The sequence below is a fragment of the Thalia democratica genome, chromosome 8 (genome assembly GCF_965202585.1).
Source record: "Thalia democratica chromosome 8, ktThaDemo2.hap1.1, whole genome shotgun sequence".
In the NCBI taxonomy this organism is placed as follows: domain Eukaryota; kingdom Metazoa; phylum Chordata; class Thaliacea; order Salpida; family Salpidae; genus Thalia; species Thalia democratica.
The window spans coordinates 54,834,261-54,861,803 of NC_139172.1; the positions used below are offsets into that span (position 1 = coordinate 54,834,261).

General features: G+C 24.5%; 1 protein-coding gene across 1 annotated transcript; it reads left to right on the top strand.

Moving 5' to 3' along the window:
- Positions 1-540: 540 nt before the first annotated feature.
- Positions 541-26,007, top strand: LOC145842046 (solute carrier organic anion transporter family member 5A1-like). The gene is made up of 17 exons (XM_082949405.1): positions 541-701; positions 4,619-4,760; positions 6,872-7,017; positions 8,120-8,286; positions 12,804-12,945; positions 14,094-14,217; positions 18,077-18,172; positions 19,169-19,284; positions 21,212-21,376; positions 22,327-22,393; positions 23,000-23,125; positions 23,372-23,513; positions 23,746-23,871; positions 24,150-24,258; positions 24,492-24,595; positions 24,929-25,115; positions 25,435-26,007. The coding sequence occupies exons 1-17, from the start codon at positions 590-592 to the stop codon at positions 25,605-25,607; spliced, it is 2,244 nt and encodes a 747-aa protein (XP_082805531.1). The 5' UTR covers positions 541-589; the 3' UTR covers positions 25,608-26,007.
- The last annotated feature ends 1,536 nt before the right edge of the window (positions 26,008-27,543 follow it).

Sequence of the window (27,543 nt, forward strand, 5' to 3'; positions counted from 1 at the left end):
TCAGACTTATGATGAGCATTGAAAACTGAAAATAAAGTTTATTAGCAAAACTAATTTATATAAAATATTGAATTTAGTTTGATTAGCATTGAAAAAAACGAAATATAAAATTTATTAGCAAGCATTTTTTTCTGTTCAGAACTAAGTTTTATCACAAGTTTGTAGAAAAAAAACTAGTTTTAATTTTACTTTGTTGCTTATACTTGTTAGAAAAATTTTTGAGTACATAAAATAGTTTGTAACATAAAATTTTTGTCATAAATACTATAATCAATAACAGCTAAATAAAAAGATACTGTCTTATGTTTTTAGTTTTATTTTAGTAGGGCTTTTGAAAACTAATAACTGAAAATCCTTATTTATACCTTAAGTTTCGATTAGTATATTATGACTAACTTATATTTTATTGAAACTTATTGTTTATAGTATAAACTTAATTTGTACTAAATTAAGTTTCAGTTTTGTCAGTCACATAAAACTTTGTTTTAGCTTGTTGTTTTTAAGTTATACTTAACTTCTACAAAATTAATTATCAGTTTTGTATAATTCATTATTTATTGGAAAAACTTCTAACAACTCTTGATTAAAAATGGGGGCAAATAAAAAAGAGGTTTACTCCGCTGATGATACTTCGAAAGAGTGTGAAACTCCAACCACAAGCTCTTTTCACTCCAATAAAAACTTCGAAAATACAAATGAAGGTAAGATTTTTGATTGATTCTTTTAAATAATATGATTATCTTAAGGGAAATAAAATTACAAATTGCTACAAAAAAAATTACAACTTCTAATCAAGGCGACTCTAGAAATTTGTTGGTTTTTTATTTCACTTTAATTATTAAAGCCTAGTTTTATTTTTGTTAGTGTAAAATAATAAATATTAGTTATTTTACATAACCATAATTATAAGTAATTTTTAATTTACGTTAGAATTTAATTTACATTTTTTTAGCGTATATTATTTTAATTTACTAAATTTTTTGGTTTAGAATTTTTAGTAGAACAATAATACGTAATTTACCTTTATATGAAAATTTTGAGTAATATAAGATGCAGTACTTAAATTTAAAGCCACAACAACATATTATAATAAGTTTTCAGGCATAAACTAGTTTTCATTTTGTTAAGTTTTAATGCCATAACAAACAGAAGAAAACTTTATTTTTAAATATTTACTTCACATAAATAGTTTCTTTTTAAACAAATTCTAGTTCAAAAATAAATGATAAACAAAAAAAATAATAAAAGTTTATTGAATTTATATAAATTAAGCCTACAATGTTCTTTGTGTATTGGTATTCGAGAGGTTTATTTTATTTGTTTGGCGGAACACTTTTAAAATATTTAGTAAAGCTTTTATTTTATCTAAAACTTGTTTCATTTCTGAAATTAAACCTAGTTTCAATTTCTGAAATAGGAAAAGATTTTTAAACCACAGATTTAATATTTTTGTTAAAAACAAAAGTTTAAATTATTGTACAAAAAGTTAAGTAACAATTAAAAAACTATTTTAAAAATAAAGGTTCGCTTTATTTCAATTTCAGACATTGTTTTGTTTTTCATAAATCTATAGTTAAAAAACTAAATTTTATTGAAATTTTTCTTAAGAAAAACAAGTATATTCACATTGTTACTTTGACTTGAAGTTAATTTAAAAGCGATCTAATAAATCAATTAATTTCTGAGAACACATTAAAGTTGAATCACGGGTAATATCATTTTTATTTTCTACTTCCTATCATATATAAAATCACCAGACACAATTTTGCACTTTTCTTTTGTGACCTCTACATCAGAAAGAGGAAGTATCAAGCAAAATAACACGGCGCAAGTTTAAAGCAAAAACACATGGCAGATTGGAGGCGATGAGAATAAATGAGATAGAAATCAGTGGCAAAATAAACTGCAGACGGTGAAATGTAGTTGCATAAGAAAGTTAAAATGAAGCATGATAAGGTGCAGACTGTGTTCTTTAGTAACACAAGAAAGCGTATAAGTAGCAAAACAGAGGTGTATTGAATTGATAGTAGGAAAATAAGCATTATGCAATACAACGTTGAATTTGATAAATAGTAAAAATTAAGGCTGGTTAGAGCAAGATTCGAATACTTTAAAAATTTAAAAACTGTTTTGGTTGTTCGAGTTGTAAAATACAAAATTACGAAATTTCTTATGTAAAGGGGAAGCAAAACTAAATTTATAGTCATTAGAATGTGCATATCGAAAAAAGAGAATTTAACTTTAGAAAAAATGTTACATCTCCGTTTGTAAATAAAAATTCAAATAAAGGCATCAAAACTTATATATAAGGCAGAAGTTTAATTTTACTCGGATGTCAAGAGAATTAAAGATATATAAACGTAGTTTTTGTTTTTTAAATTTAGAGGAAGTAAAAGTTAGTTTTTGTCTATAAATTCTAAATATATATAAAAACTGAGGTATAACGAATCACATTATGAAACGTATAATATATTATAAGTTATTAGATAACGAAAATAAATGCGATTTAGTTGCAAAACAGCAAGACAGAGAAAAATTAAAATTATTAGAAAAATTTGATAACAAAAATTTATGTTCTCCCATTCTGTAACCTATGATTTTTTATTATTTATTAGATCATATGACTAAAAAAACAAGTCTTGCTAACATAAGAAAACAAAATAATGTTAGTAAAAGCTTGCATTCAAATCAAATTAATGTAACATACTAGTTTACAGCTTTAAGACTTTAAACCATTTAAGTCAGTTATAACTGTTAAGTAACTCTTTTTTATTTTTTTAGTTTAAAAATATATGTCATTTATATTATTTTTTGTATGCTGTATGAATAAAAAATTTGAATTTTACTGACAATGTTGCATAAGCTAACTTGATTGAAAAGGTTTATATATTCTTTTGTAAATATAACTATAAATATCTTTGTATGGCAAAATTTATGAAGTTAAAGTTTATTTTCACTTAGATCACAAGAGAATTCAACATAATAAACGCTTATTTATGGCTTATATAAGTAAAATATATAAAGTTCATAAAAAGTATTTTAATAAGCTTACAATTTTTGTTTCGATTTTTGATAAACTTGAGTTTTAAATATTAAATAGAGTTATTTTGCTTTTTCCACTACTTAAGCAAATTAACATTGTAAATTATTAAAATTTATTATTTTATAATTTTATTTTATATTTTTTGCAAAACGATGCTTCATTAAAGTCTTAAAAAGCTTAAAACAACATAATTATGTTTCAAGAAATATATTATAAAAAAAAATGTTTCATTTCGATACTCTTAATGTTTAAGTCGATTAAAACTTTAGATCTCGTTTAATTAATCACTTAGTTTAAAGCTACTTATAAATTAATTTAACTTTGTATCAATAAGCTTTCAAAACTTTCAATATACAAATAAAACCTAGCAAGCAAATAGAGAAAAATTATTTTACATAAAATGAGAGAACATCAAAATATGAGACAATGTCAACAGTGCAGGCTTGCGAAATATATCGATCTTTGAGAGAAATATCAAATAAATTGATATTATTCATATGGCCTCAGGATATTTATTTCATTTCTAAACAAACCGTTAAAAAACCGATATCACAAAATCATATTGTTTAAAATAAAAATAAAGTTTCAAGTTAAATTGATAATTACTGTTTATAAACAATAAGTCTAATACCGGTATACGAAGTTTAAGAGAACTTTAATGATTGTTATAATATATGTTTATGATATGTTTTTTGACAATTTTAAAATATAGTGTTTTAAATGTTAAGCTTTTAGTTTTTTTTCTTCTTGTAATATTAACTGCTTCGAAAAAAACGTTAATTTTGAGTTTAAAATTTTTATCAATTTTTTCTCCAGTTTTGTTTTGAAAAATTCTTTTATTAAACTTATTTTAGGCTTTTTAAGCTGTAACTTATAGTTTTGTATATTTGCTTTTAAAAATTACGTCGTTTTCATAATAAACATTAATTTTGAAAGTTATGACTTGTTGTTATAAAATTTAACGTTGTATAAAAAGAACATTTATTACCAACTTTCTTGGTGTATCTTGTACATTATCTTTACACGTTTGGAGTTATTTAATTTTTTATTTAAGGATAATAAAACTTTACTACTTGTGCCTAAAAAAATTACATTTAAAACGGTTAAAAAATTAAATGCACAACACAAAATATTACTTCCCAAGGAATTTTTCAGTTTTGCAGCTTTTAAAACTTTCTGTCACTATAAATGCATATTTGTTTATGTTGGTTTTAAGCATTTGTAAACAAACTTTAAAACACTCCAGTTTTCGAGTATACTTCACATTTTATTGCGAAAATTGTCTAAAAAAACCATTAAAAAGGATAAATTTTCTTGTAGACTTTTGTTGATTACTTTTTTAATATTATAAAAGTTTAGAAAAAACTAGTCTATAGTATTTTTTTAAGTATAAATTTTTACACTAGTATCAAAACTAAAAACAATGACTTGTTAGTAATTAAATCTTGAAATTGCGTCTAAACTAATTAACTTTTAGTTCGACGATAATAATAAATACAACTAGTTCTATACCACTTTTAACTTTTTTATTAATTTATGATTACCAAAAAAAATACTTCATTTTAATCTTTGCAGATATGAAAAAAGCTGAAAAATGTCCACTGCCGAAGTTCAACAGTCCGAAAGTGTTTCTTTCAATTTTGTCTATTTACGTGTTCTTTCAAAGCATGAACGTATCTGGGATCACAAGCAGTGTAGTCACTACAATCGAAAAAAGGTGAGATATTATAAAATTAAAATTAAAAACTAATTTACTACTTATTGTTTCCAGCAAAAGAAATCACAGAATAAAACAAGTGTCGTTGATATTTAGAGCTATTAATGCTTAATTTAAAGTTGTATTTTTTAAATAGTAATGTAATTACTTGAATTAACAGCTACTTTGACACTGATGAAAACTGTAAAATTTTTTTAGCATTTTTAGTGAGGAAAACTTTTTTTTAACCATTAATATTTGTTTTAAATAACTTTTATAGGTTTACTTACTGCCAAGACATACACAGCTATGTGTAAGAACTAGACTACTACAAAAACAAAGTTTTGATATTATACATTTCGTTACACTACAATTAATAAGTATTTTTCTTACTTCGTAACTTTATTGTCAAGCGTTTTTTCATGGTGTTTTAAAGAGTTTTTAATCAGTACACGTGCTCAAATGCTGTGAAACAAACTATTTGCACGTAAAACAGTTAAATATAATAAGAACATGTTTATCACAACTGACATTGTTTTGTTGATATCTTATCACTTTATCATTGATCAACATCCGTATCAAGTAGACAAAAAACTAAAAAACAAAATTAGCATACTAATCTTATGGCTTCTAGAATACTTTTCATAATATTCAAGATTCAAAATTTATTTAAAGTAGATCTAATGTCAAAGTCGTGAACAAAGTAAAAGATAAGTAAAACAAAAGTTTATATTAATTATTGTAATACTTTTTATGACTTATAGAATATTCCGTATCAAATTAGTAAAAAAAAACTAAAACAACATTTTTTCTAAACTATCATACTAAATTTTATGACTTCTAGAAATTTTATGACTTTTCATCATACTCAAGGTTTACATTTTTTAAAAATTAGGTCGAATGTCAAAGTGTTGAACAGAGTAAATGTTTTAAACTACATGCAAATAAATTAAAAACGGACATTTACAATTATTTAAGTTGTAAAATTGAAATTGTAAATTTTATATTTATCATTAGAATATGCATATGTTTATTGTTTCAAACTTATTTTTTTTTTTCAATTTCTGTTTTTTTTTTAATTTGGTAATTAAAACGGTTTCTTACGACTAAATATAATTAGAAATAAGGTTTAATTTGGAACAATAAAAGTTTATTTTGAAATAATCAGATTTGTTTTGACATTTTTTATCAATTTATCAGATTAATCATACTTAAGTAGATAAAAGCTTACGTGGTTTCTTAAAGAAAAAGAAATCGAAACGTACTATTTTTAAACTTTTAAAAGTTGCCTGTAGATAAGTTTTAAGCACAAAACTTTGTTTAAACTTTTACCTAAAAATCAAATAACATTTCGACTTTAGGAACAAAATATCAAATATCTTGATAGTTTTCTTGTAAGTCTGCACTAGTGGTACTGTAAGTAGTTTTGAGTACTTTTAAGTTACATATTAAACAATGTTTAATATGGTTTTTGGAAACTATTTTCTTTTATTTTTATCCCAACAAAAATAAATGACAATTTTTTCAGATAGTTGAAGACAAAAAAAATAAGTTAAACTTTCCTATTTATGCAAGCACTTTCAAATGCCACTATTAAAACTAAAGTAAATCTTCACTAATTAAAAGTGTCAAAAGGTATAAAAAAAGCATCTTTTATAGTCCATTCATTTGTTGTTAAAAATGTTTTAAAAAATTGACAATCTTTTTTACTTTTTACTCGAAAACTTTACGTTATTTATTTTTCCTAAATGTAGATCTGACTTAATTTTTTAACCAACGCTGATAAAGCCATAAAACACCAGTACATTTTTTATATTCTAGTTATTATTTTAGATACTTACTTAAGTTGCTAAGTCTGGTCTCATAGTACCCTCAAACGCATGTATATAACAAAAATTTTAAATTTATTATCTCAGATGTACGCTCAGAAGTGCAGAATCAGAACTTATAATTTCACGATATACACGATATTTGAATATCTGCATAAACAAAACTAGATATTTTCAATTTGTAACATTAATACAGATACAACCCACGAAGTCCTTAATCGGGTCTTATAATTTCCCCACACGATATTTGTATATTTTGTTAAAACAAAACTACATATTTTTCATCTTTTAACATTAATGCAGATACAACCTCCGAAGTGCTGAATCAGGTCTCATAGTTTCCTCCCACGACATTGGAAGTCTCGCTGTTATTCTGTTTATTTCTTACTACGGGGGAAAAACCCACCGACCGAGGATGGTGGCATTAGGAGCAATCGTGCTTGCTATCGGTTGGTTTTGTTCGTAATTAAACGTATTTACAATACTTAATTTCTATTGGTTGGTTTTGTTGATCACTAAACATATTTAAAATACTTAATTGCTATTGGTTAGTTTTGTTATTATTTAAAGTGTATTTACAATACGTGATTGTTATTTGTTAGTTTTGTTCATACTTCAATGTATTTACAATACTTAATTTCTATTGGTTGGTTTTGAAATTATTTATAGTATATTTACAATACTTAATTGATATTGGTTGGTATTATATTTTAAAAAATACTTATATATTGCTGAGCAAAATTATCTACATTAGAATTGATAGAATGATGGAACATTTTTTATAAATATTTGGCTATTTTAGTAATTTGATAAATATATGAAAAATGCTATACTAAACAAGATACTAAGTTTAACATTTTTGAAGATAAACAACAAAACATTTTAAATAACTTTGTTTTTGCAATTTTTGAATTTAAAAACTGGTTAATTAAAATATTTTTTATATCAAGCTAAAACCACGTTTGATATTAAATGTTTAATTAAATACAAATACAGAATTCTTTTGGCTTTAATAATCTTAAACTGTCACATTAGTTTTTAGTTTCAGACAGTATTAAAAGTAATCTTTAATCTTTTTATAGTTAAACAAAAGCTTAAAACCTACAAACTTTTAACGTCATGAAATGAAAAAAAAATATTTATTTTAACTTATCTGAAAATTTTCTTAGTTTAATGCCTTTTTTTTACTTATGTCAAGTTTATTTAATTTTCTTTCACTGAACACAAGTTTGAAGCTGTACGACAATTTAGTAACTTTTATTACACTTTTGTAAAAAAGTATTTATTAACAAACTCTATAGTAGCCAGAAGGCTATCAATTTAGAAAAAGACTTACTATTACAACAATGTAGCTAAAAAAGTTGTTTACATATAAAGTTTTAAAACTTAAGTGAAAAGCGTTGGTTTATAGTATAATTTAAAACTAGTTGTTTTATGTAGAATAAACTGCTAATTTAAAATAATAATTTGGTTTCATAATATTGAAACTTATACTGTTTTGAATATAATAACAATCAAAATAATTCAAAAACTTGTTGACTGTTTTCACAGGTTGCATAGTGTTCTGCCTGCCCCAAATACTGGGGCTGCAACAACCCTTGCAGTCACTGGAGCATAACGAAACTAAACATTCAATGTTCGACAACCTGTGCACTTTCGACACAAGTCTGGACAACAACACGGCAGGACCTACTAATGAAAGCTGTAGTAATTTACAAGTTAGTTTTTGTTTTACATTTTATTTACAACGTTGCCTGAAAGTTACTTGTTGAACTAGATATATTTTACTAAATAGTTTCATAATCATTAACGTTTTTTATTTCTTTTACGCATGAATATTTCTATAATATTTATAGTTTTCGATAGCATGCTAATGTCACTGTTTTATTAAAAACTTTGTTTTCTGTTGAAACAGTTGTTGTTTAATAAAACAGAGATTTTATTTCTGTCTCATGTAAATAATGTTATATAATTACTTGACTAAACTAAGAAGAATTGTTCAGTTCACAGTAATGTAAAGAGCTTCTTTAAATCTAACTAAACAATGTAAAAAAACTTATAAAACTACGTACAATATTAGCACGCATTATTCTTTTTTAGTTTAATAAATTTTCAAAATGAAGGCTAAGCATTTTAATTCAAAAACACGTGTTAGTTTTTTTAAACACGTTATTAGGAAATTATTTTAGTTATTTAGATTTGAACAGGTTAGTTTGATAAAGTCTTAGTTATTTTGAACAAAAAGTATTAGTTCATGACAAGGGCTTTAAGACCGTCAACCTAACTAAAAACTTTAATATGTTACAAAACTTAGTTATGTAAATCATTAGCACGCGATAGTCACTTTAACTAAATTTGCATATAACAGTATTTTTGTTTTTAATGTGTTTTAAAGATTTCTTTGTAAGTGCCTATGAATTAAAAAATTATTAAAGAACTAAAGTTTTAAATATGAATTTGTTTAATTTACGAAACAATAACATCGTATGATCAATTGAATTAACCAAAGAAAGAAAAAAATGGTTATGTAAAATTCTTGATCACAAGATAAAAATTATATTAAATTTACATATGACAGAAAATTGGATTTTAATATAATTTTAGGATTATTTTTAAAGTGGTTTGAAATTAAACCTTAAATGTTATGTGTTTTAAGTCTTCTTAAATTTCCAGTTGGTTTGAAAATTTATCGCTTCTATAGAACGATTTTTAAATTCAAATTTTATTTGATTATACTTATTATTAATTTTGCAATATATACTTATAAGAATTTATAACTTTTTTACAAGACAAAGCTACTGCTACTAACATACACTAGTTGTTAATTTTAAAACTTCTTAATTAACTTTATTGTTCTAAGTATTAATAGTCTAACTATAATACACAAGTATACATAATTGTTTATACTTGGTTGTTTTTTTATGTTTATACAAATTAGTGCTGCAGAACTAAATATACTAAAAATAAAAACAACTATTTTCACACTTGCTGTCAATTATTTTTTGCAGACAATTAACACATGTCAGAAAATTATGATATATTAGTTTTTAATTTTTAGTATGTATATGTGTGTGTAATATTTATAATTTTTAAAAAGTTTCAGTCAAGTGCTCAGGTTAAGTTGGAGCTTAATGTTTCTGAGGGTTATATAAAATAGAAATATCTTGTATCTGAAACAGCTGTATAAAGTTGATGTTTTTTATATAATTAAATATGTGTGTAAGATGTACATACTGAATATATATATTGTATATAATTTATAATAAATTATTTAAATATCTTTTTTAAAAACTGGATGAAATATGTTTACACAAGCAAAACAATTTATATAGCTAATTACTCGGAAACCTTTGTATAAATGCCTCATTTTAAATACATTATCATAATAAAATTACCTGTTAAAGAGCAAAGTAATTAGATTAAACAAAGGTATCAAAAAAAAAAAAGTTTCAAAACTTTTTTATACACAATTAATTAATTGCCTAATTGTGCAGTAAAAATAACGAAGAAAATTTGAAAGTTTTAACGATTTAATAATCAGGCATAGTAAGGTAATGTACAAGTTGCTACTTTTTTTCTTGTATATGCAACTTCAGTTGTGAACATGTTAAATTAAAATCACTCATGCATAAAAAGCGTGACAACAGCGTTGCCAAGTTACGAAACAAAAATACCGCGAAAAAAAACCACAACTTCACAACAACTGTGAACAAGTATAAAAATATATACTTATTTGCATGTTATTTAACAATTTCAAAACATATGTACAATGTATAAAACACCAGTAAGGTTTTTTTAGAGTAAAGTGTAAAAATGTTGTTTACAATAAATAAGTTTTAATAACTATAGAAATATTTTCACAGTTCCACAAAAAAACTATATTGCATGTTGTATTAAAGATTAGTATTCAGTGTTAAATCTTATCAATGTTAACAATAAAAGACATTTAAAGCCACTATTTTACAACCTATGCATACTGATTTTTTTTCTAAACTATAAAGTATTAAATATTGAAGTATTGAAGTTATAATTAAAAATTTAAAACAATAGTATTCAAAATAAAATGTTTAAAACCACTTTTTCATAACAAATGTATATAGTTTTTTTTCTTATAAAATACTTATATTGAAAATAAAGTCTTAAAATTTTAATATTAAATATTTAATTTTTTAACCTCTGTATATCATTTTTAATATTAAAACGTTGTTAACAACAAATGAACACTAAAATCTCAAAATCTTATATTTCTGTACAAGACATATAAAGCAACATGCTCACAACCAACATATTAATCTGTAGTTTGTTGTTGATAAACATAGTATGACCTGTAAAATGTGAATAGTAATTTATGCTTCTAGTATATTTAAATTATGGATATATATGTTTTAAAGTGTTATGTTTGTTTAGGTAAAATTGTATAAATTAGTAAAAGTAGTTTTTGTTTTAATATAATATAATTTTTTCTAACAAAATAAATCTTATTTGTTTCACATAGCCTTTTTTTTATTTAAAAAATATAGCTTTTATTATTCCTGATATTTTTATTATAGTAAAGCAATTCCTAATAAAATAACACATAAATAAATATGTGCGTATTAGGAAATAATAATCTTTATTATTTTTGCTAACTTTTTATTTTAACAAAATTTTATGTTGAATAAAACAGGTTTGATTTAACTATTTTATAAAGTTTAATAAAACAATTTTTAGTTTTAAACTTTGTATACAAACCAGCTAGTTATTTTTAGTTTATTCAGAACTTTTTCAGTCTACATAATCAAGTTGTGTTTTTTTCAAAAGTTAAATACCAGTTGCTAGTATTTATACTTGTAATATAAACAAGAGTAGCTACACCAGTTTTCCAACTTAAAAAGGGCTATTTAATAAGTTGCGCCTAAAAAACTTTAATTATGTTACCTAAAGAAACAGGTTATAATTTAACCTAAGTGTTGTTTTTTTTTAAACTTGACCAAAATATACATGTGATGCTGTCATTTTCATTGATTAACTAATCCTTTTAGATACTTATTTTGATTTTATACTCTTTACTAGTATTTAGTTTAAAATAACTTAAAAAAAAGCATTATCGTTTTTTTTTAATCTGGTTTTTTAAGATTTTTAAAAAAAGATTAAATAATAAAATTTATATCAAGTTTTGGTTAAAAGACAAAAAGTATTGTTTCGTAATTTTTCAGAGGCGCTTAAATGACCACAATTCATTAAATTATCATTGATTACATTTTCGACCACTTTTAAGAGTTGATAATATCCGTACCTTTGTTAAAACTTGCGTATGAATGTATCTAAATCTGATTTAGTAAAAGAAAGTTTTCTTGCCACACTTCTTATATACATTTCTTGTTTTTGTCGAAATTTTTACAAAAAACTCACATATATTCCAGTAAATTATTTCGTATTTTTTATAAAAAGCAACATACTTAATTGTATTTTTATTCAACACTTGGTGCACAAAAAAAAACTACCGTAGTCACATACCATTATGTCATAAAATAATATAATAACACATATGATGCTTTTTTTATAGTGTGCCCAACAACCAATCTAAAAAATTTTATAAGAATAATCAGAAATAGCCAATAGTATACTTTAAATAATAGATTGTCAGCATAACTGATTAGATTTTAAAATTGTTATACTATCACAATACATATATAATTTACTGGGAGGTTATAATGTACAAAAACTAACATTAAGAAAATTTATTAAATTAACTTAGTACGAAGTTCAACATTTTTGGATTACTTAATATTTTTGTAAGTATAACCTTATTTGGTATTAGCACATACGAATACAAACACAAAATACAACTATAAGATTCAAGTATTGCAGTAATTTAAAAAACAATTTTGTTTTGGTTAACCACTAAATTGTTTTAAAAGTTCAGCAGATATTTTCTAGCCATACAATGCTATTTCCTAATACGCACATATTTATTTATGTGTTATTTTATTAGGAATTGCTTTACTATAATAAAAATATCAGGAATAATAAAAGCTATATTTTTTAAATAAAAAAAAGGCTATGTGAAACAAATAAGATTTATTTTGTTAGAAAAAATTATTAGTGTTATAAATTTTTTACGCTTTTTCATATTTTTTTAGTATGTAAAGCAATACTTTTTACATCTATTATATAAAACTATATGTAAATAAAGTTAGATATATTTTTTAATGAGAAAAAAATTGTACAGTGTATAAACTACATATACCTACAGACCTCCAGAGACAGCCAAATAGCACTGGCAGTCTTCATTATTGGCAATATGCTAATAGGAATGGGTGGATCCCCCATACACACTCTTGGAACAACATTTCTGCATGACAACGTCAATAAAGAAGACGCGTCCATTTATTTGGGTTGGTACTTTATTTAAGAACAATTTTCAAAAGCTAAAACAATTTTTTTAAAATATAAGCTATATATGGTTTTTAATAATTGTAACGCTTTTAATTTGTCATAGTGAGAATTATTCGTAAGACTTTATGTAAACTAAGTTATTATTTATTTTTCTTGGATGGTTTTATATTTATTTTATAAAATGCAAAAGTTAAAACAAAAATATTTAAGCATGTTATTGGTCAATTTTTGTTATAAGTTTAATTAAATATACTGCTTTATGAAATCAAGATACATTCACTTAATTGCTTTTCTTTAGTAAACTTTGTTACACAGTTGAGACTAGTACAAAACTTATAGATTTTCGTGTTATTTTTTATATTTAAAAGCAAATGGCCAACAGCTGTGTTTTCTAAAATTTATGCTGATAAATGTGAACTCAAACTTTGTCTTTTACGAAACAAAATATAATATTACATGGTTCAACATAAAACATACTTTTGAAGTCAAAGTCTAGGCACCTGTTTTTAAAACGTTTTTAAAGGTTCATGTTTTGTACTATTAATTTCTTATAAGTTTTTTTATTGTAAAGTTCAACTTCAATATAAGACAATGTAGTAAACACGCAGCTAGGACACGTATTTATAATGTTTTGTTTTATGTTTATTAAAGTTGATACACGTTTACCTTTCATGTCTGCAGCTGACTAAGGTGCACAAGACTAGATTTTAATAAACATTTATTTAAATAACATATTTATATTAAAAATCATACTTTACGAAACAGTCATCATAATATACAGCATAAATGATACTTGGCTACAATTTTTAAACCAAATTTTAATTTGACTATAAAGTAAAGAGGTTATTTGAAAAATGTCTTTATTTCTAACAATTGTAAAATTTCTACTTTTTGCACTTAACTAGTAAAGACTATTGGTATAAAACTAAAAATTCTAAGTTTTAAACAAAGATCAAGACAAATACAGCTACTCGACGAATCAAGTTATAGCAACTCTGCTTATGAAAGTCGCGTACTGTTTAATGAAATCAGCTTTGCTTATAATCGTATTTATTTTTTTTAAATTGATTAGTAGTTTAAATAATATTTTTGACAAAATTTTGAAGTTTAAATTTTATTAAATTCTAACTACCAGTACTTTCAACAGCTGTTTTCTACGTTGTGGCGGCGATAGGACCAGCACTCGGTTTCATTTTAGGGGGTTATTTTTTGACAATATCAGCTGATCTACTTGAGATTTCGTCAGATGATCCACAATTTGTCGGTGCATGGTTAGTTCAATTGATTTCTTTTATTTTTTTTATAAAAATTTTTCGTAATTAGTACTTATTTAACATCAGTTTTATAAAACTATAGTGTATTAGTTAAATAAATGTATGACTCGTCGTATTTAATGTAGTTTGTTGGTGCATGAATAGTTTATTTATTTTGGAAAATTGACTTTACGTTATAAATGAACAATTTAACAAGTTTTACTTATGAGATACCTGCTTAGTAGAAACTAAAATGTTTGAAATACTACCACGAAAATTGTAAGAGTGACCACTATTACATTGCACTTTTTATTTAAAACAAGCATACTTGAAATACCACATCAAGTTACAATACGTAAATTTTTATATTTTTATTTTCAACGTTTTGAAATTGTACAGATAAAAATCATTTAAAACATTACTGAATTAAGTTTATTAAGGTTTACAATTAATTAAAGAAAGTTGTGTTTTGTTTCTAAAAAGTTAAACTAATTTATTTAGATACCTTAAAACTTTTTTTTTAAATGCAACATAAAACTGCTTATACTACACAGAAGCTTTGTTTTTAAAATTTATCAAAATTATTTTTCTGTTTTAACCTCTTTTTAAACTAACTGAAAGTTATTAATTGACGTAGGTTGTTGTAAAGTTTTTTTATTGTTTTATAAAATGTAAGAAAAATTCTATTTTCTAAATAGAAATACTGTTTTTACATAGCAAAATCACTGTCATATACTTAATCATACAAATAAAATATTTGTAGAATGACGATATTAAAACTATAAAATTTGTTTTTAAAAAACATACCTTCGTATTTAAGATTTACAAAACACGTAGGTGTTTGATTTTAACAAACAAAAACAAATGTATAACAAAAATAAAGCGTCTCATACAAAATAGAATAACAAATACTAAAATAACATAACAATAACACAAGTTTTACGTCTCATAAAAGTTATCTAGGTTCGAACTATACAAACTGTGAAAAAAAGCAGTATTTTAAGTTAAAATTTTTGATTGTTTTTACTAAATAACTTGTTGTAAATTTATACACTTTTGATATTAGTTTAAAGTTTTTCAACAAAAACAATAAAAATTTTAACTTTGGGTCATATCCAATATAGTTTTCAACAAATATATTATTTGCGTGTAAAAAATTAATTTAGTTTTTTAAACAACTTAAAGTTTAGCATTATATTTATTTTCAATCCTTAAGGTTGTAAGTTTAAAAACACTCAATACAACTCTAAATAAAAACAATCGTTTCAATAATCTAATTTCAGTTATTTTTACATGTACAAATTCATTTAAAAAATCTGAAATCCTATATTTTTTCTAAGAGCATTGGTATTTGTAAATAAACAAGTTTAATATCGAGAACATGTTGAACCTAATAACTTATTTTATTTGAAATACAAAACAAAAAACGAAAAGTATTTTCACGCTTTACTAGTGGTTTTTAGTGTGAGGTTAATAAAATATGCATAACTCCCTATAAGTTTAAAGTCAGCAAAATTTACTTCAACTGCATAGTATTTTACTGTTGTAGTTTTTCTGCTGTCTTTTAAACACCAGACAGAGAAAGTTCAAAAACTTCATTTTGTTATTATCTAAATACCATCTATTATATTTGACCTGTCAGTTGAAGTGTAAAAACTTTTATATTTATTTATAATAACGATGCTATTATCAATTAAGAACATTCTTTAACCTTTTAGTTATTATAAATATACTATAGTAAAAAATAATGCTTGAAGTGTGCAGTATATTTAATTAAAATAAAGCTTTATAGTTTTAAAAGGAGGGTTTCTGACCATTTCTGATAAAAAACAAAAATTTACATAACGTTATTTTCTCTTAGTCTGCACTTTTTAATGCCCTTTTAAGTCCAGCAATTTGGCGTTTTTAGCTGCTTTGTTGTTTTGTAAATTTCCACAGATTTAAACTGCCCTTTTAAAGTCAAATTTTCCCATTAATTATTAAAAGCCGACAACATTTAAGTGGAGCTTCGAGTTTTTAGTTTTATCTTTGCTTATTTTTGTAGCATAATTTAAACCTCTAAAACTAACTAGTTTAAACAAAAGTTTAAAACATATTTATGTTTTTAGATAACTTTCAGTTTTTTTCAAAACATGAGCTTAGAGCTAATAGATAAACTCAAAGCTTTAGTTAAACTTTTACATCAATTATTTAAAGCCGCTGATTTTTAGTGAAAGTTGTGCAACTTTTAACTTTTCTTTTTTCTCCTAAAAAATAACCAGTTTAAATAACAATTTAGATTTCCAAAAGCATTTATTTATTTTTCAGCAAACTTTTAGTTATTTTGACAAAAAAGAGCTATCAGCTATTACATAAATAATTAAATGCTAGTGATTTTTAGTCAATTCTTTACGACTTAAAAAACGATTTGTTTCTAAATAGTCATTAAGTTAAATCTTCTTGGAGTCTAAATAAATTATTATTTTATATCAGTAATGGATATGCTTGGCTTTTTTCATTTTAAGTAAAATGATTTCTTTAAATTTATACTAAAGTTAAAATAACTAAAACTATTAAAAATATTTAAGGATAAAACTTTGATAAAACAAACTAAAAGTGTTTTTGATAAAATATTTTAAATCTTCTATTTAATTAATATTTATTATAAAAACTTGTTAGTAGTTGATTTTTTTTATTATATGTTTAAACACTTTTGTTTAAGATAGTTTAAATCAGTTTGTCAGTAAAACAAAAAAAGCTATATTTAGAAATATTGACTTTGAAAACTGAGTTTATTTGAATTTCTATCTATATAAAAGTGTCTAGGTTATACATGTTTCAAAACATATGTATTTTTTTTCTCAGCTTATTTATTTAGATAAGTATGATGGGTTATAGTCAAATATGTTTGTAACACATTCATAACTTTTATGAAAATAATTGAAAATAACATTAATCGGGTTATGTCGAAATAAAAACACTTGAAAATTTGCAAAAACGTTTTACAAAAAACCGTTTTTTAACAAATTCTTTAACCAAATATACTAGTAAGCACTATTTTTTTCAATTCAAGTTTTAGTTTATATGAATAATTATAATCAAATATTATAAAAATAAACCTGTTTTCAGTTTTTTGAGTTTAAAGCTTTTCAATGATTATATAAACAATGATAATCTTTAAAAGTAAAGTTGTTTTTATAACCAATTATAAGTTTATTTCCTCATCTAAAGGTGTGTTTAGATATTATTGCAAAAGTATATCGTAACAGTTTACTTTTTTTTTTTTTTAATCTATTTTTACTTATAAGGCATAGTACAATTTTAAAAAATTCTCTAGTTTAAGTGGCTAAATACTTTTATAATTAATTTTTTGTATGACTTTTATATACTCTATTTATACAAACGTTTTTAATTTTTATAACTAGACTTGTAATAAAAAACAATTAAATTGTTTTTATACAATTAAAAAACACTTTTTTTTCTTGTAAGATAAATAAACCATGTTTTACTGAAAATCAAAGTTTTAAATTTTCGTTTTTAAAGTTAAGTTTTTAAATTGTATATCATAAAGTAAATGAATACTTCACTAGAACTTTGAATTGCCAAAATGTTTATATTTAGAAGCAATTACATACAAATGTACTTGAAGTAAAATTTTTGTTTATACAACTAAAGACTTTTAGTCACTTAATACTTATCTGTATTTAAGCATCAAACATGTTTATACGTAAAAATAATCATATACAAATAAACTTTATACTTTATTTTTTTATTGGTTGCATTTTACTAGGACTAGGACTTTTTAAAAATATGTTTGTTTATACAAGTAATTACTTCTGGGTATTTTCTTATTACATACACTTAAACTTTTAATTTTATTTTTCTTTATTTATTTTAGGTGGATTGGATACGTACTGAGTGCCATAGCAGTATTTCTCACAGCTATCTTCTTATTTTTAATTCCCAGAAAGCTTGAGAAACCCAAACTAGAACTGTTAGTTTTGTTTGATTTTATTTGTACAGTCTCAGTAAACACAAACTTATAATTTAATTTCAGCCCGAAGCAACCTTTTTAAAGACGTTTATTGCGTCAATTGATAAATTGATTACTATGCGATTATAGTTTTCTACTTACTGACTAAATATTATAAAGTTCATAATAAAATAATAAATAAAGGAAAAAGAAACATGTTAAAAATTTTTATTTAATAAATTATAAACTACAATTAATACTTTCATATACACATGAGCATGTTTTTTGTATTATATACTTTTTTAAAAAGTAATAGTTTTTCATTATCAAAAGAAATTTGAAAACTAAAATAATCCTAACACTATAAAACTATTACACTGTAAAATTAACGAATGTATACATAGGTGAATAGTTAACTTAGAAAGACACTATAATATATGCAATACGGCATACGTATAAAGTCTAACACTCATATAAACCTAAAGTTTGTTTGTATTATAACATCTTTCAAACAATATAAATAAGACTCAATTTTTCAGAACAAAATATATTTTATGCTTCTTTCGTCAGTTGTATATTAAGCAATAAAAATAAAGTTTCAAATCTAACTTATATAGTGGAAATGCAATCAACGTAATTAATAATAATAAAGCAAAGAGTAATAAACAATACATAAGTACTTCTAATTACAATGCAACTAAAAAAGTAATAAAACAGAGCAACAACTTATAAAGCAATTTAAGAAAACAACGACACAGTATAATCAATTTTTTTATGTTTACACAACTTAGGTTTTCTTAACAGAATACATATAGCCTCAAGTTTAATTAAATCCGAAATTTTAAAACAATTTTTAACAATTTTAAATCTTTTTGAACTATAATTACTAGCACAATCAAGGTTATTTACTAAATGTTCAGAAATAGCAGATCTTTTTGAAGCATTTATTACTCTAATAGAGTATTATAATTAATATTTATATTTGTGTTATAACAAACAGTTACACTCTACTTACAGACCAACACCCCTCCCCACACCATTGAGTCCAGTAAGTCCAGTGAGTGAAGCATCTGTTGATCTCAACAATGCGACGGAGGTACCCAACGCTATGGAGTTTGGAAAAGACATCAAAAGTTTGTCTTTTTTGTTTAAAATATGAAATATACATAGTAGTGTTAAAGTATTCTCAAGCGGTTTTTTTTCAAGTTATAACGTTATTGAGTTTGGTAATAACATTGAAGTTTGTTAAACCTATATGAAGCACTAATTTAGTATTATAACTTTTTTGGGTGTTAGGGTCTTTTAATTTGTTTATCTAATCTTAGTTGTAGATTGTTTTTACTTTTATAATTTCGATAATCCTTAAATTAATAAAATAAAAGCGTTTGTTAATACAAAACTGATATTGCCATTTTAGCATTATGACGTCGTGAGAGTTTATATGACGTAATATCAACGCTAATGAGGTGCTAATTAAATTACTGCCGCACTTGACTACTTTCCTTTGAAGTTTTAATTTTACCTTTTAGTTAAAAAAAGGTACAAAAGCGTATAGGGCACTGTGAAGTAATATTCTCTAATGAGTTTTAAAAGTCATTTGAGTTTTTGTTTTATTTATTATTGTTTATTTCGGTCAATTTTTTTTTTAAACACAGAATTAAAAATAAACTCCAAACTTTTGTTTTTTATTGGGAAATCAACAGAAGTAGTTTTTAGTAAATGTATATAAAAATTAAACTTATCGTCACTTAACTTAAAAGCTCAAAAACTGTGCAAAAGAATAATTATTTATACAGGACAGAGTTTTTTTATCGACTTAAACTGTTTATAAAGTACTGTTGTCAAAAATACAGTGTAAGATTAAATTCAGATAATTTTTAGAAATTTTTAACATGTTTTTGAACTAATCTTTAAGTGAATTTTATTTGTTCTACTCACTTCCACTAATATAATCAATATTTTGTTTCTAAAAAGTTTACTTGTAAAACAGTTGATATTAGTAACCTTATCTTAGTCTTACGTAAAAAGTATTTTGCCTGTATTAACTAACTTGAACTGAAAAACTTATTACCTCACCTTATATTTTTGTCGCAATAAAATATCTTAATTCACAACACCCTAGTTTTGTCCCTTTAACTTTCTTTGATTAGGTAATCACGTAACTAATAATATATAAAGTTCTTAGATGACTTAAAGCTTACCTAACTTCTTTAATGTAAGGAGTTGATAAAACTACCAAGTGTATCATATATGAAAGTATGAAATTAATGGTATTTTCACTGTTTTACATAAACTTACTTCCCAAATGAAAGCTTTTAGTATTGATAACTTAAAAACGCATTTATTTTTTTTTTAACTAGAAACAAAGGTTTTTTGATCTAATAATTTACCTTTGTTTTCCTTGCGAAGTTTGTATTTAAATTGTATGTATGTTTCAAACTCTAAGTGAAAGCGAAGTTACAGCAAAACTTAACTTTCTTATTAACAGAACTTTCTCAAATTTTCATCTAATTAATGTGCAAATAAATATACATATTAAAACTATATAGTATCCTCGTACATTTACAGAGATTTTACATTAAAACGCTTTCTTATCAACAGAACTTCCTAAAATGTTCATTTCATTAGTATGCAATCAAACCTACATTTCGAAACTATATAGTACCGTTGTATAGTTAGATATATTTACATTAAAACTTTACTTTCTTATCGACAAAACATCAACAAGTGTTCATTTCATTAGTATGCAATCAAACCTACATTTCGAAACTATATAGTACCTTCGTATAGTTAGATATATTTACATTAAAACTTTACTTTCTTATCGACAGAACTACCCCAAATGTTTATATCAAAAATGTGAAATCCAATCTACATATCGAAACTATATAGTATCTTCGTACATTCAAATATATTTTACATAAAAACTTTACTTTCTCTCAACAGAACTTCCCCAAATGTTCATCTTATTAGTTTGCAATCCAATCTATATATGAAACTGTATGATATCCCCATTTGTTTAGATATATTTTACATTAAAACTTTACTTTTTTTCAACAGAACTGCCCCAAATGTTTATCTCATTAGTGTGCAATCCAATCTACATGTGCGTTACATTCTCAGCGGTACTGGAGTTCTCAATCGTCACTGCCAACATCACTTTTGTTCCCAAGTACCTGCAATCCCAGTTTGGCGTCGATACAACGTTTGCTAGCATCATGACGGGTTTGTTTTGTTTAATATAAGTAATGAACATTATAAATTTTTTTGCTTAAAATTATTTTATAATTTTATATTTTTTTAACTACTCATAAACTAAACTTATTTTTAACCTAAATAATTTAAACTAAACTTGTTCTGTTTTTTATTGCGTTAAATATCTTAAATTGTATAGCTAAACAAACTGTGTTTATGTTTTATAGTCACACCAAATTAAAAATAAAACTAAAGTTTTGACGCGATATAGTTACTTCTAAATTAAATCATTTTTTTAGAAACAGTATACCTTGTTTGGTTTAATGTTCTCATGTGAAATATTGTTTACTTTTCAAAAGAGATACTAATCAACTATCTTTTATTGTTATCTGTAAAAATTTTGTTGTGTAATCTAAGCTTTATGTTCTCGAGACATTTGTTATTGTTGTTTGAAAGTTTAAAAAGACTTAACTTTTTCCAAAACTTTCACAACATCAAATTTACTTTTTACTTTTATGAAAAACATGATAAAACTGAAACAAAACTGTTTATGTTTCATAAGATAAAGAAAAGATTTTGCTATAAAAAATCAATACATCAATAGAAACAACATGGTAATCTATCTTCATTTTAATTTGAAATTTAACCAAAAGCGAAAGTATACTTTTCTGCAAGTCATTCCAAACTACATTTTTTTTAGTTAAGTTCCTGTTTTGTACAAAACCTTACAAAGAATTTTAATATAACACCATTTTAAGACAACGTACTTAAACAACATCAAGAATTTTGAAATAAGGAAATATAAAGTTTATTGAACCATTAATAAAAAATTCTAATTTTATACAGTTGGAGGTTGCAAGACTTTTTTATTACAAACTAGATTTACCGTATTGATTTTAGTTCTAAAACTTGAAAAAAAAGTAACAAATAAATAACAAAACATAGTTATAACAACTTATTATTAACTTTATAACTGTCAGGAGGAGTATTAGTCCCAGCTGCTGGTCTCGGAGTTATGCTTGGAGGATTTGCAGTGAAGCATTTCAGGTTTGTTATGACGTCATTAGTAAAAATAACAACTGAAAAAAATTGAATTCTGTATAGTTAACTAATGTTATATGAAATGTTCATTATATTTTTTAACTTGATAGTTTAAATACTCTGTGAAGCAGTGAAGCATTTTAGGTCTGTTATAATCATAATCACGTATCTAAATGTCAAAACTCAATCTAAATATACTTGAAACATATAATTTTTAGCTTCGTTTTAATTTTTTCTTGCCAAGTAATAACACTTTTCTCATTAATATCAAAACAACTGTGTAAAATTTTTTAACAAGTAAAATTCAGTAGTTTGAAAACAACAGTTTAGAGTAGAAAAAGCGTTTTTATTTTTACAGACTAAACTTAACGGGATGCGCGTTTGTAGCGGTTCTATGTTCCGCAGTACGTCATGAATAAATATTATTACGTCATAACAAACCATAAGCAATAATTTAACTAACCATAAACAATTTGTACAGAACTGTACAGCTCCAATTTATATTTTCAGTTACATAACGATACAATACACATGCTACTTGTATTAGTTTAATTTGACAGCAAGCTAACTTAAAGTGATTAATCAAATATAGCAACCACCTTACACTTTCAGACTGAACTTAACGGGATGCGCGTTTGTGGCGGTTCTTTGTTCCGCTGTCTCGTCTTTCCTGTTCCTAACTGTCTTCTTCATCAGCTGCGACGGAACCCACATGATTGTTGACACCCCATCCCCAGAGTTTGTCTTTTTATTTTTATTTCATTTAACGAAAATTAACCTTGTTTATTAAAAATATTTCATTACTAAATATCAAACTTATAAGTACCTGAAAACATTGTTTTTTTCTTATAGAAATAACAATTATTTTAATATAGCATATTTTTCACTAGTCATAAATCTTTTGAATTTGTTTTAATGCCTTTTAGCAAATGTTTTACAAAATTTTCTATATAAGACATTACCTGTTTAAATTTTTTGAAACAGAATGATGCTGCAGCACAGACAGGAGTGTAACAAGAATTGTTTCTGTGCCTCAAACGTGGAATACGACCCGATTTGTTTGGATAACAAAACTTATTTCAATCCCTGCTACGCCGGTTGCACTGCTGTTGAAAACGCCACTTTGGTTAGTTTTGTGTTTGTAAATTTAAGCTATTTATAAAGTTATGTATATATAAAAAAGCTGCTAGGCTTTATATTTTTACAACACTATTTAAGCTATAAATTTACATAGATTTTTAAGAAAATAAAAAGATTTAAGCAACTTTAAAATATACTAAACACATTTTGTGTATTTTAAGAATATTGTAAAAAAGTAGTTTTTACAATAGCTTAAATAAAAACCGTTTTCTTCACAGGAAACATTCACAAACTGTTCATGCGCGGAAAATCCGCTAAGTAGCGTTGCAAAGTTGGGAGAATGTGACAGATACTGTTCTTCGATGATCGCACAGTTTCTTGTGTGCATGTTCTTTATTACAATGGTTAGTAATAAACAGTTAATTAATAAATATACCTTATAATGTGTTTAGTATTAGACCGATTTGTTCTTTAACTATTGCCCAGTTCCTAGAATGCATGTTTTCATAACTATGGTAAGAAAGTGTTATTCTCGTATATTTAAATACGTTATACTTGCAAGAGTTATTTATGAGCTTATTAAGTTAGTTAGTTATGCTACTAATTGTAAGTATATTAAGTATATATATTAAAGATTTTTGGCTCAATTTAGCACGACTGTATATATTTATATTCTCAACAGACTACGGTAGGATCACACACCCCACTAACACTGATAACATATAGAAGTGTCAGCGATCAAGAAAGACCTTTCGCTGCAGGATTGCAATACATGTTCTTTAGATTGTTGGGTAAGTAGTTTAAAATGTTTTAAGATATAAGATGCGGATTTCTAAAAAAACTCGCGCAAAAATTTCATACTTTCATTTATGTTAAGTAAGTAATCCAAACTATCAAAAGTGTTACAGAGGATTTGAAACATTTTATTCTACAGCTAACAAACCAGCACCTATATACTTAGTAGTAGTTGTCACAGTTTTTGTTATTACAGTTGTACAATATTTGATACTAATTTTTTATAAAGCAAACATTCCTGCCCCTATTTACTTCGGTGTAGTAATTGATACAGCTTGTGTTATTTGGCAACAAAATCAATGCTCTTCGGAAAACGACCCTGGAAATTGCATAGTTAGTTTATTTTAAAGTATCATTTTCGAATAAAAGTAGTTTAAAATTGTAAAGTCTAAAATTCTTATAGATATGGTTTGATCTAAGCATTTTTTAATGATTAAAGATATTGATCTGAACAGTTTTGATACAACATTAAATTTTAAAGCATCCTGGAACTTAAGGGTTAATACAGAACTGAAAACTTTTTTTTTTTGATAAACAAATTACTAGATAAATAGATTATGTCTACAAAATATAACTTGATCAGTATACATGTAACTATTTATAGATTTTTTAAAGTTTTTCGAACCATGATACCGAAAAATTAACCCAAATGTTGTTTGCTTTCAGGTATACGACTCAGATATGTTCAGATACATATTCTTCGGAGTTGCAATAGCTTTGAAGTTCGTTGCAATCCTGATAAACATAAGGACTTGGATTTTGTGCAGAAAAGTTCACTCTAAGCACATGCATACTAGCAAGTCGAGATTTGAAAAGAAAAAGAAGAGAAAACTGAGAAACAGATTCGGATTCAGTTAGTTATTTTTTACGTATTATGATAAACAGCAATATAATTTTTTTTAAACTTTAGCTGAACAGTTTTTGCTTTTAAATTCAATTAAAAATATAAGTTTTCTTAACTATTTTTAAGTTATATCTAAAATATAACAGTTGATTTTAATTACTCATAACTTCTCTATACTTGGTAAGCTTTAAAAGATTTTGTTCTTAATACAGTTTTTTGTTGTCTACGATTTTCATTTATACTTTAATTTTTTTTTAAGTAAAAAGCTACAAAGAAGCTAAAAGAATAAAAAGTAGTTCAAAGAGACTAATATTTTTTTAATTAACAGGACGTTCAAAGGAAATATCAATGACGACTTCAGTCCCGAAAACTTCCAACTCGGACAGTCTACCTGAAGGTTCTAACTTAGGGAAACTACCGGGAATAGAAAATGCTGGGTTCCGTCCAGAGGACGCCAGAAAACATATGTCGCTAGAACTCACACAAACGTCGAGAGTTTGAAAACAGTCTGTTAATGTTTGAAGTTTTTTGAAAATAAAAAATTTTTGTAAAACCAGATCATTTATGATTTTTAAACCTTAAGTGTTTTAAAATCGTTAGCTAGGAAAAGTACCTGTTAGCACAAAATATAATTATTGATAAAATTAAAACTTTAAGTATTAACTAACCTTGATAGGATTCTGTTAACATGACTAAAATACTTTTTTACTTTCTTTGAAAATATTGATTATTTTTCAAGAGTTTATACAACATTTTTTGATTTATTAGTGTTGTTTCTTGTAGTCTTTTGCGAATAGACAAAACTTTTTTCTTAGATTTTTTGATTTTAAAGAAATAAAAAATCTTTTTCTTTTATTATTAAGTTAAGAAAAACTTAAACTAAATAAGTGTAGACTAATAAACATCCTTTCTTAAAGCTTTACGGTATTAATTAGTACAGCATTCTGTAAAAACGACTTTAATCTGTATTTTTTTTGTTTTATTGATAGTTTTGCACAATAGTACATTTTTATAAGTTGTGTTATAATTAATGTAAAACTTTCTAAATGTAATAAGCTAGTTCTTTACTTGAATATCAGAATAGCCTAAAACTTTTTGAATGATAATTAAACTGTCCATATATCGTTTTAACTTATTTTTTTACAATTTTAAAAAGCTTTTACCAAACAATGTAACGATTTTAGCCATGTTATTAAAAAGAGCATTTAATAAAGTTTTTGTAAGGTTTTGTTTTTCAGATTTTATAGCTTTTACTAGAATACTTTAGTTTATAATCAATATCAACTGAAGTTGAATTTGTAGTGCCTTAAAATAACTACTATTCTAATTAAAATTGAAATTTTTAATCAATTTTTTTTACAATTGAATTTATTTTTTAGCAGTTCACTGCCTACTTTTTTCGGTTCTAAACAACTTTTGCGATACGTGACATTGAGAAATTTTAATACAATTAAAATATACTATTAAAATGTTTCTTTGTTGAAATAAATTTCATTACAAACTATTTGTTTTGTTTTCTCGAATATAACAACTTTCTATTCACTAAATAGAAAAAAAACATATTTTTGAATTAAAGAATGTTCTTCATATTATTTAAACACTGTGCTAATTATTTATATGTCAGTACAAACAATTCAGTCATACCTATTAAGTCTATGACGTTTTTTTAATCTAGGTTAACTTTAGATACGTCAGTACAATACTATGTATTTTGATAACTTTAAAAACATTGGTAAAGTTCATTTCAGGAGGCATTGTTTACTAATAAGTTATACTATTCTTTTCTTGGCTGTGTTTCAATATATGTTTATTGAAGTTTAGTTTCAGCGTATCGATAAGTAGATGTAAAATAACGTGCTTTATAATATTTTGTTTTTTTTTTAATAATATTTTGGTAAATTTGTTATTAATTACCTAGTATTCCTATACCATTAGTAGTTATATAAAATATATAGAACAAAATACTTTTATATAACAGTTATTGTTGATGACTTAGTAAGGAATTCTTAACACCTAAAACTAAGTTTCTTTCTAAGCTTATAAATTAATGTCAAGCTAATTTTGCTTATTAAGTAGCTTTTCAAGTACTATTAAACTAGTGGCATTAGAATTCTAATTTTTTGTTTAGAAACTTTGTAATTTATAATAAAATAGCAAAAGTTAGTACTTAGTTTGCAACATTATAAACTGCTTTTTCATTAAGTTTATTTATTACAAATATTTTTCTTTTAATTAAACTGGTTTTCCAAAATCTAGCTTGTTATAAACTAAAAGTTTTAAAGTTCATCAAACAAAACACTAACACTTATAACGCTATAATTAGCAATTGATTAATTTTACATATCCTTTCGAGAATACATGCGGTTTTATTGAACAACTTTTTCTCATTATCTACTCTTCTCTCCACATGCACAATTTTTCTAGTTTTTAAACAATT

Excerpts from the sequence above, each read along its gene's own strand:
- LOC145842046 (XM_082949405.1), top strand. The coding sequence starts at position 590 with ATGGGGGCAAATAAAAAAGAGGTTTACTCCGCTGATGATACTTCGAAA. Across the intron at positions 18,173-19,168 it reads GAGAAACCCAAACTAGAACT|ACCAACACCCCTCCCCACAC; the intron begins GTTAGTTTTGTT and ends CTCTACTTACAG. Across the intron at positions 25,116-25,434 it reads GAGAAACAGATTCGGATTCA|GACGTTCAAAGGAAATATCA; the intron begins GTTAGTTATTTT and ends TTTAATTAACAG.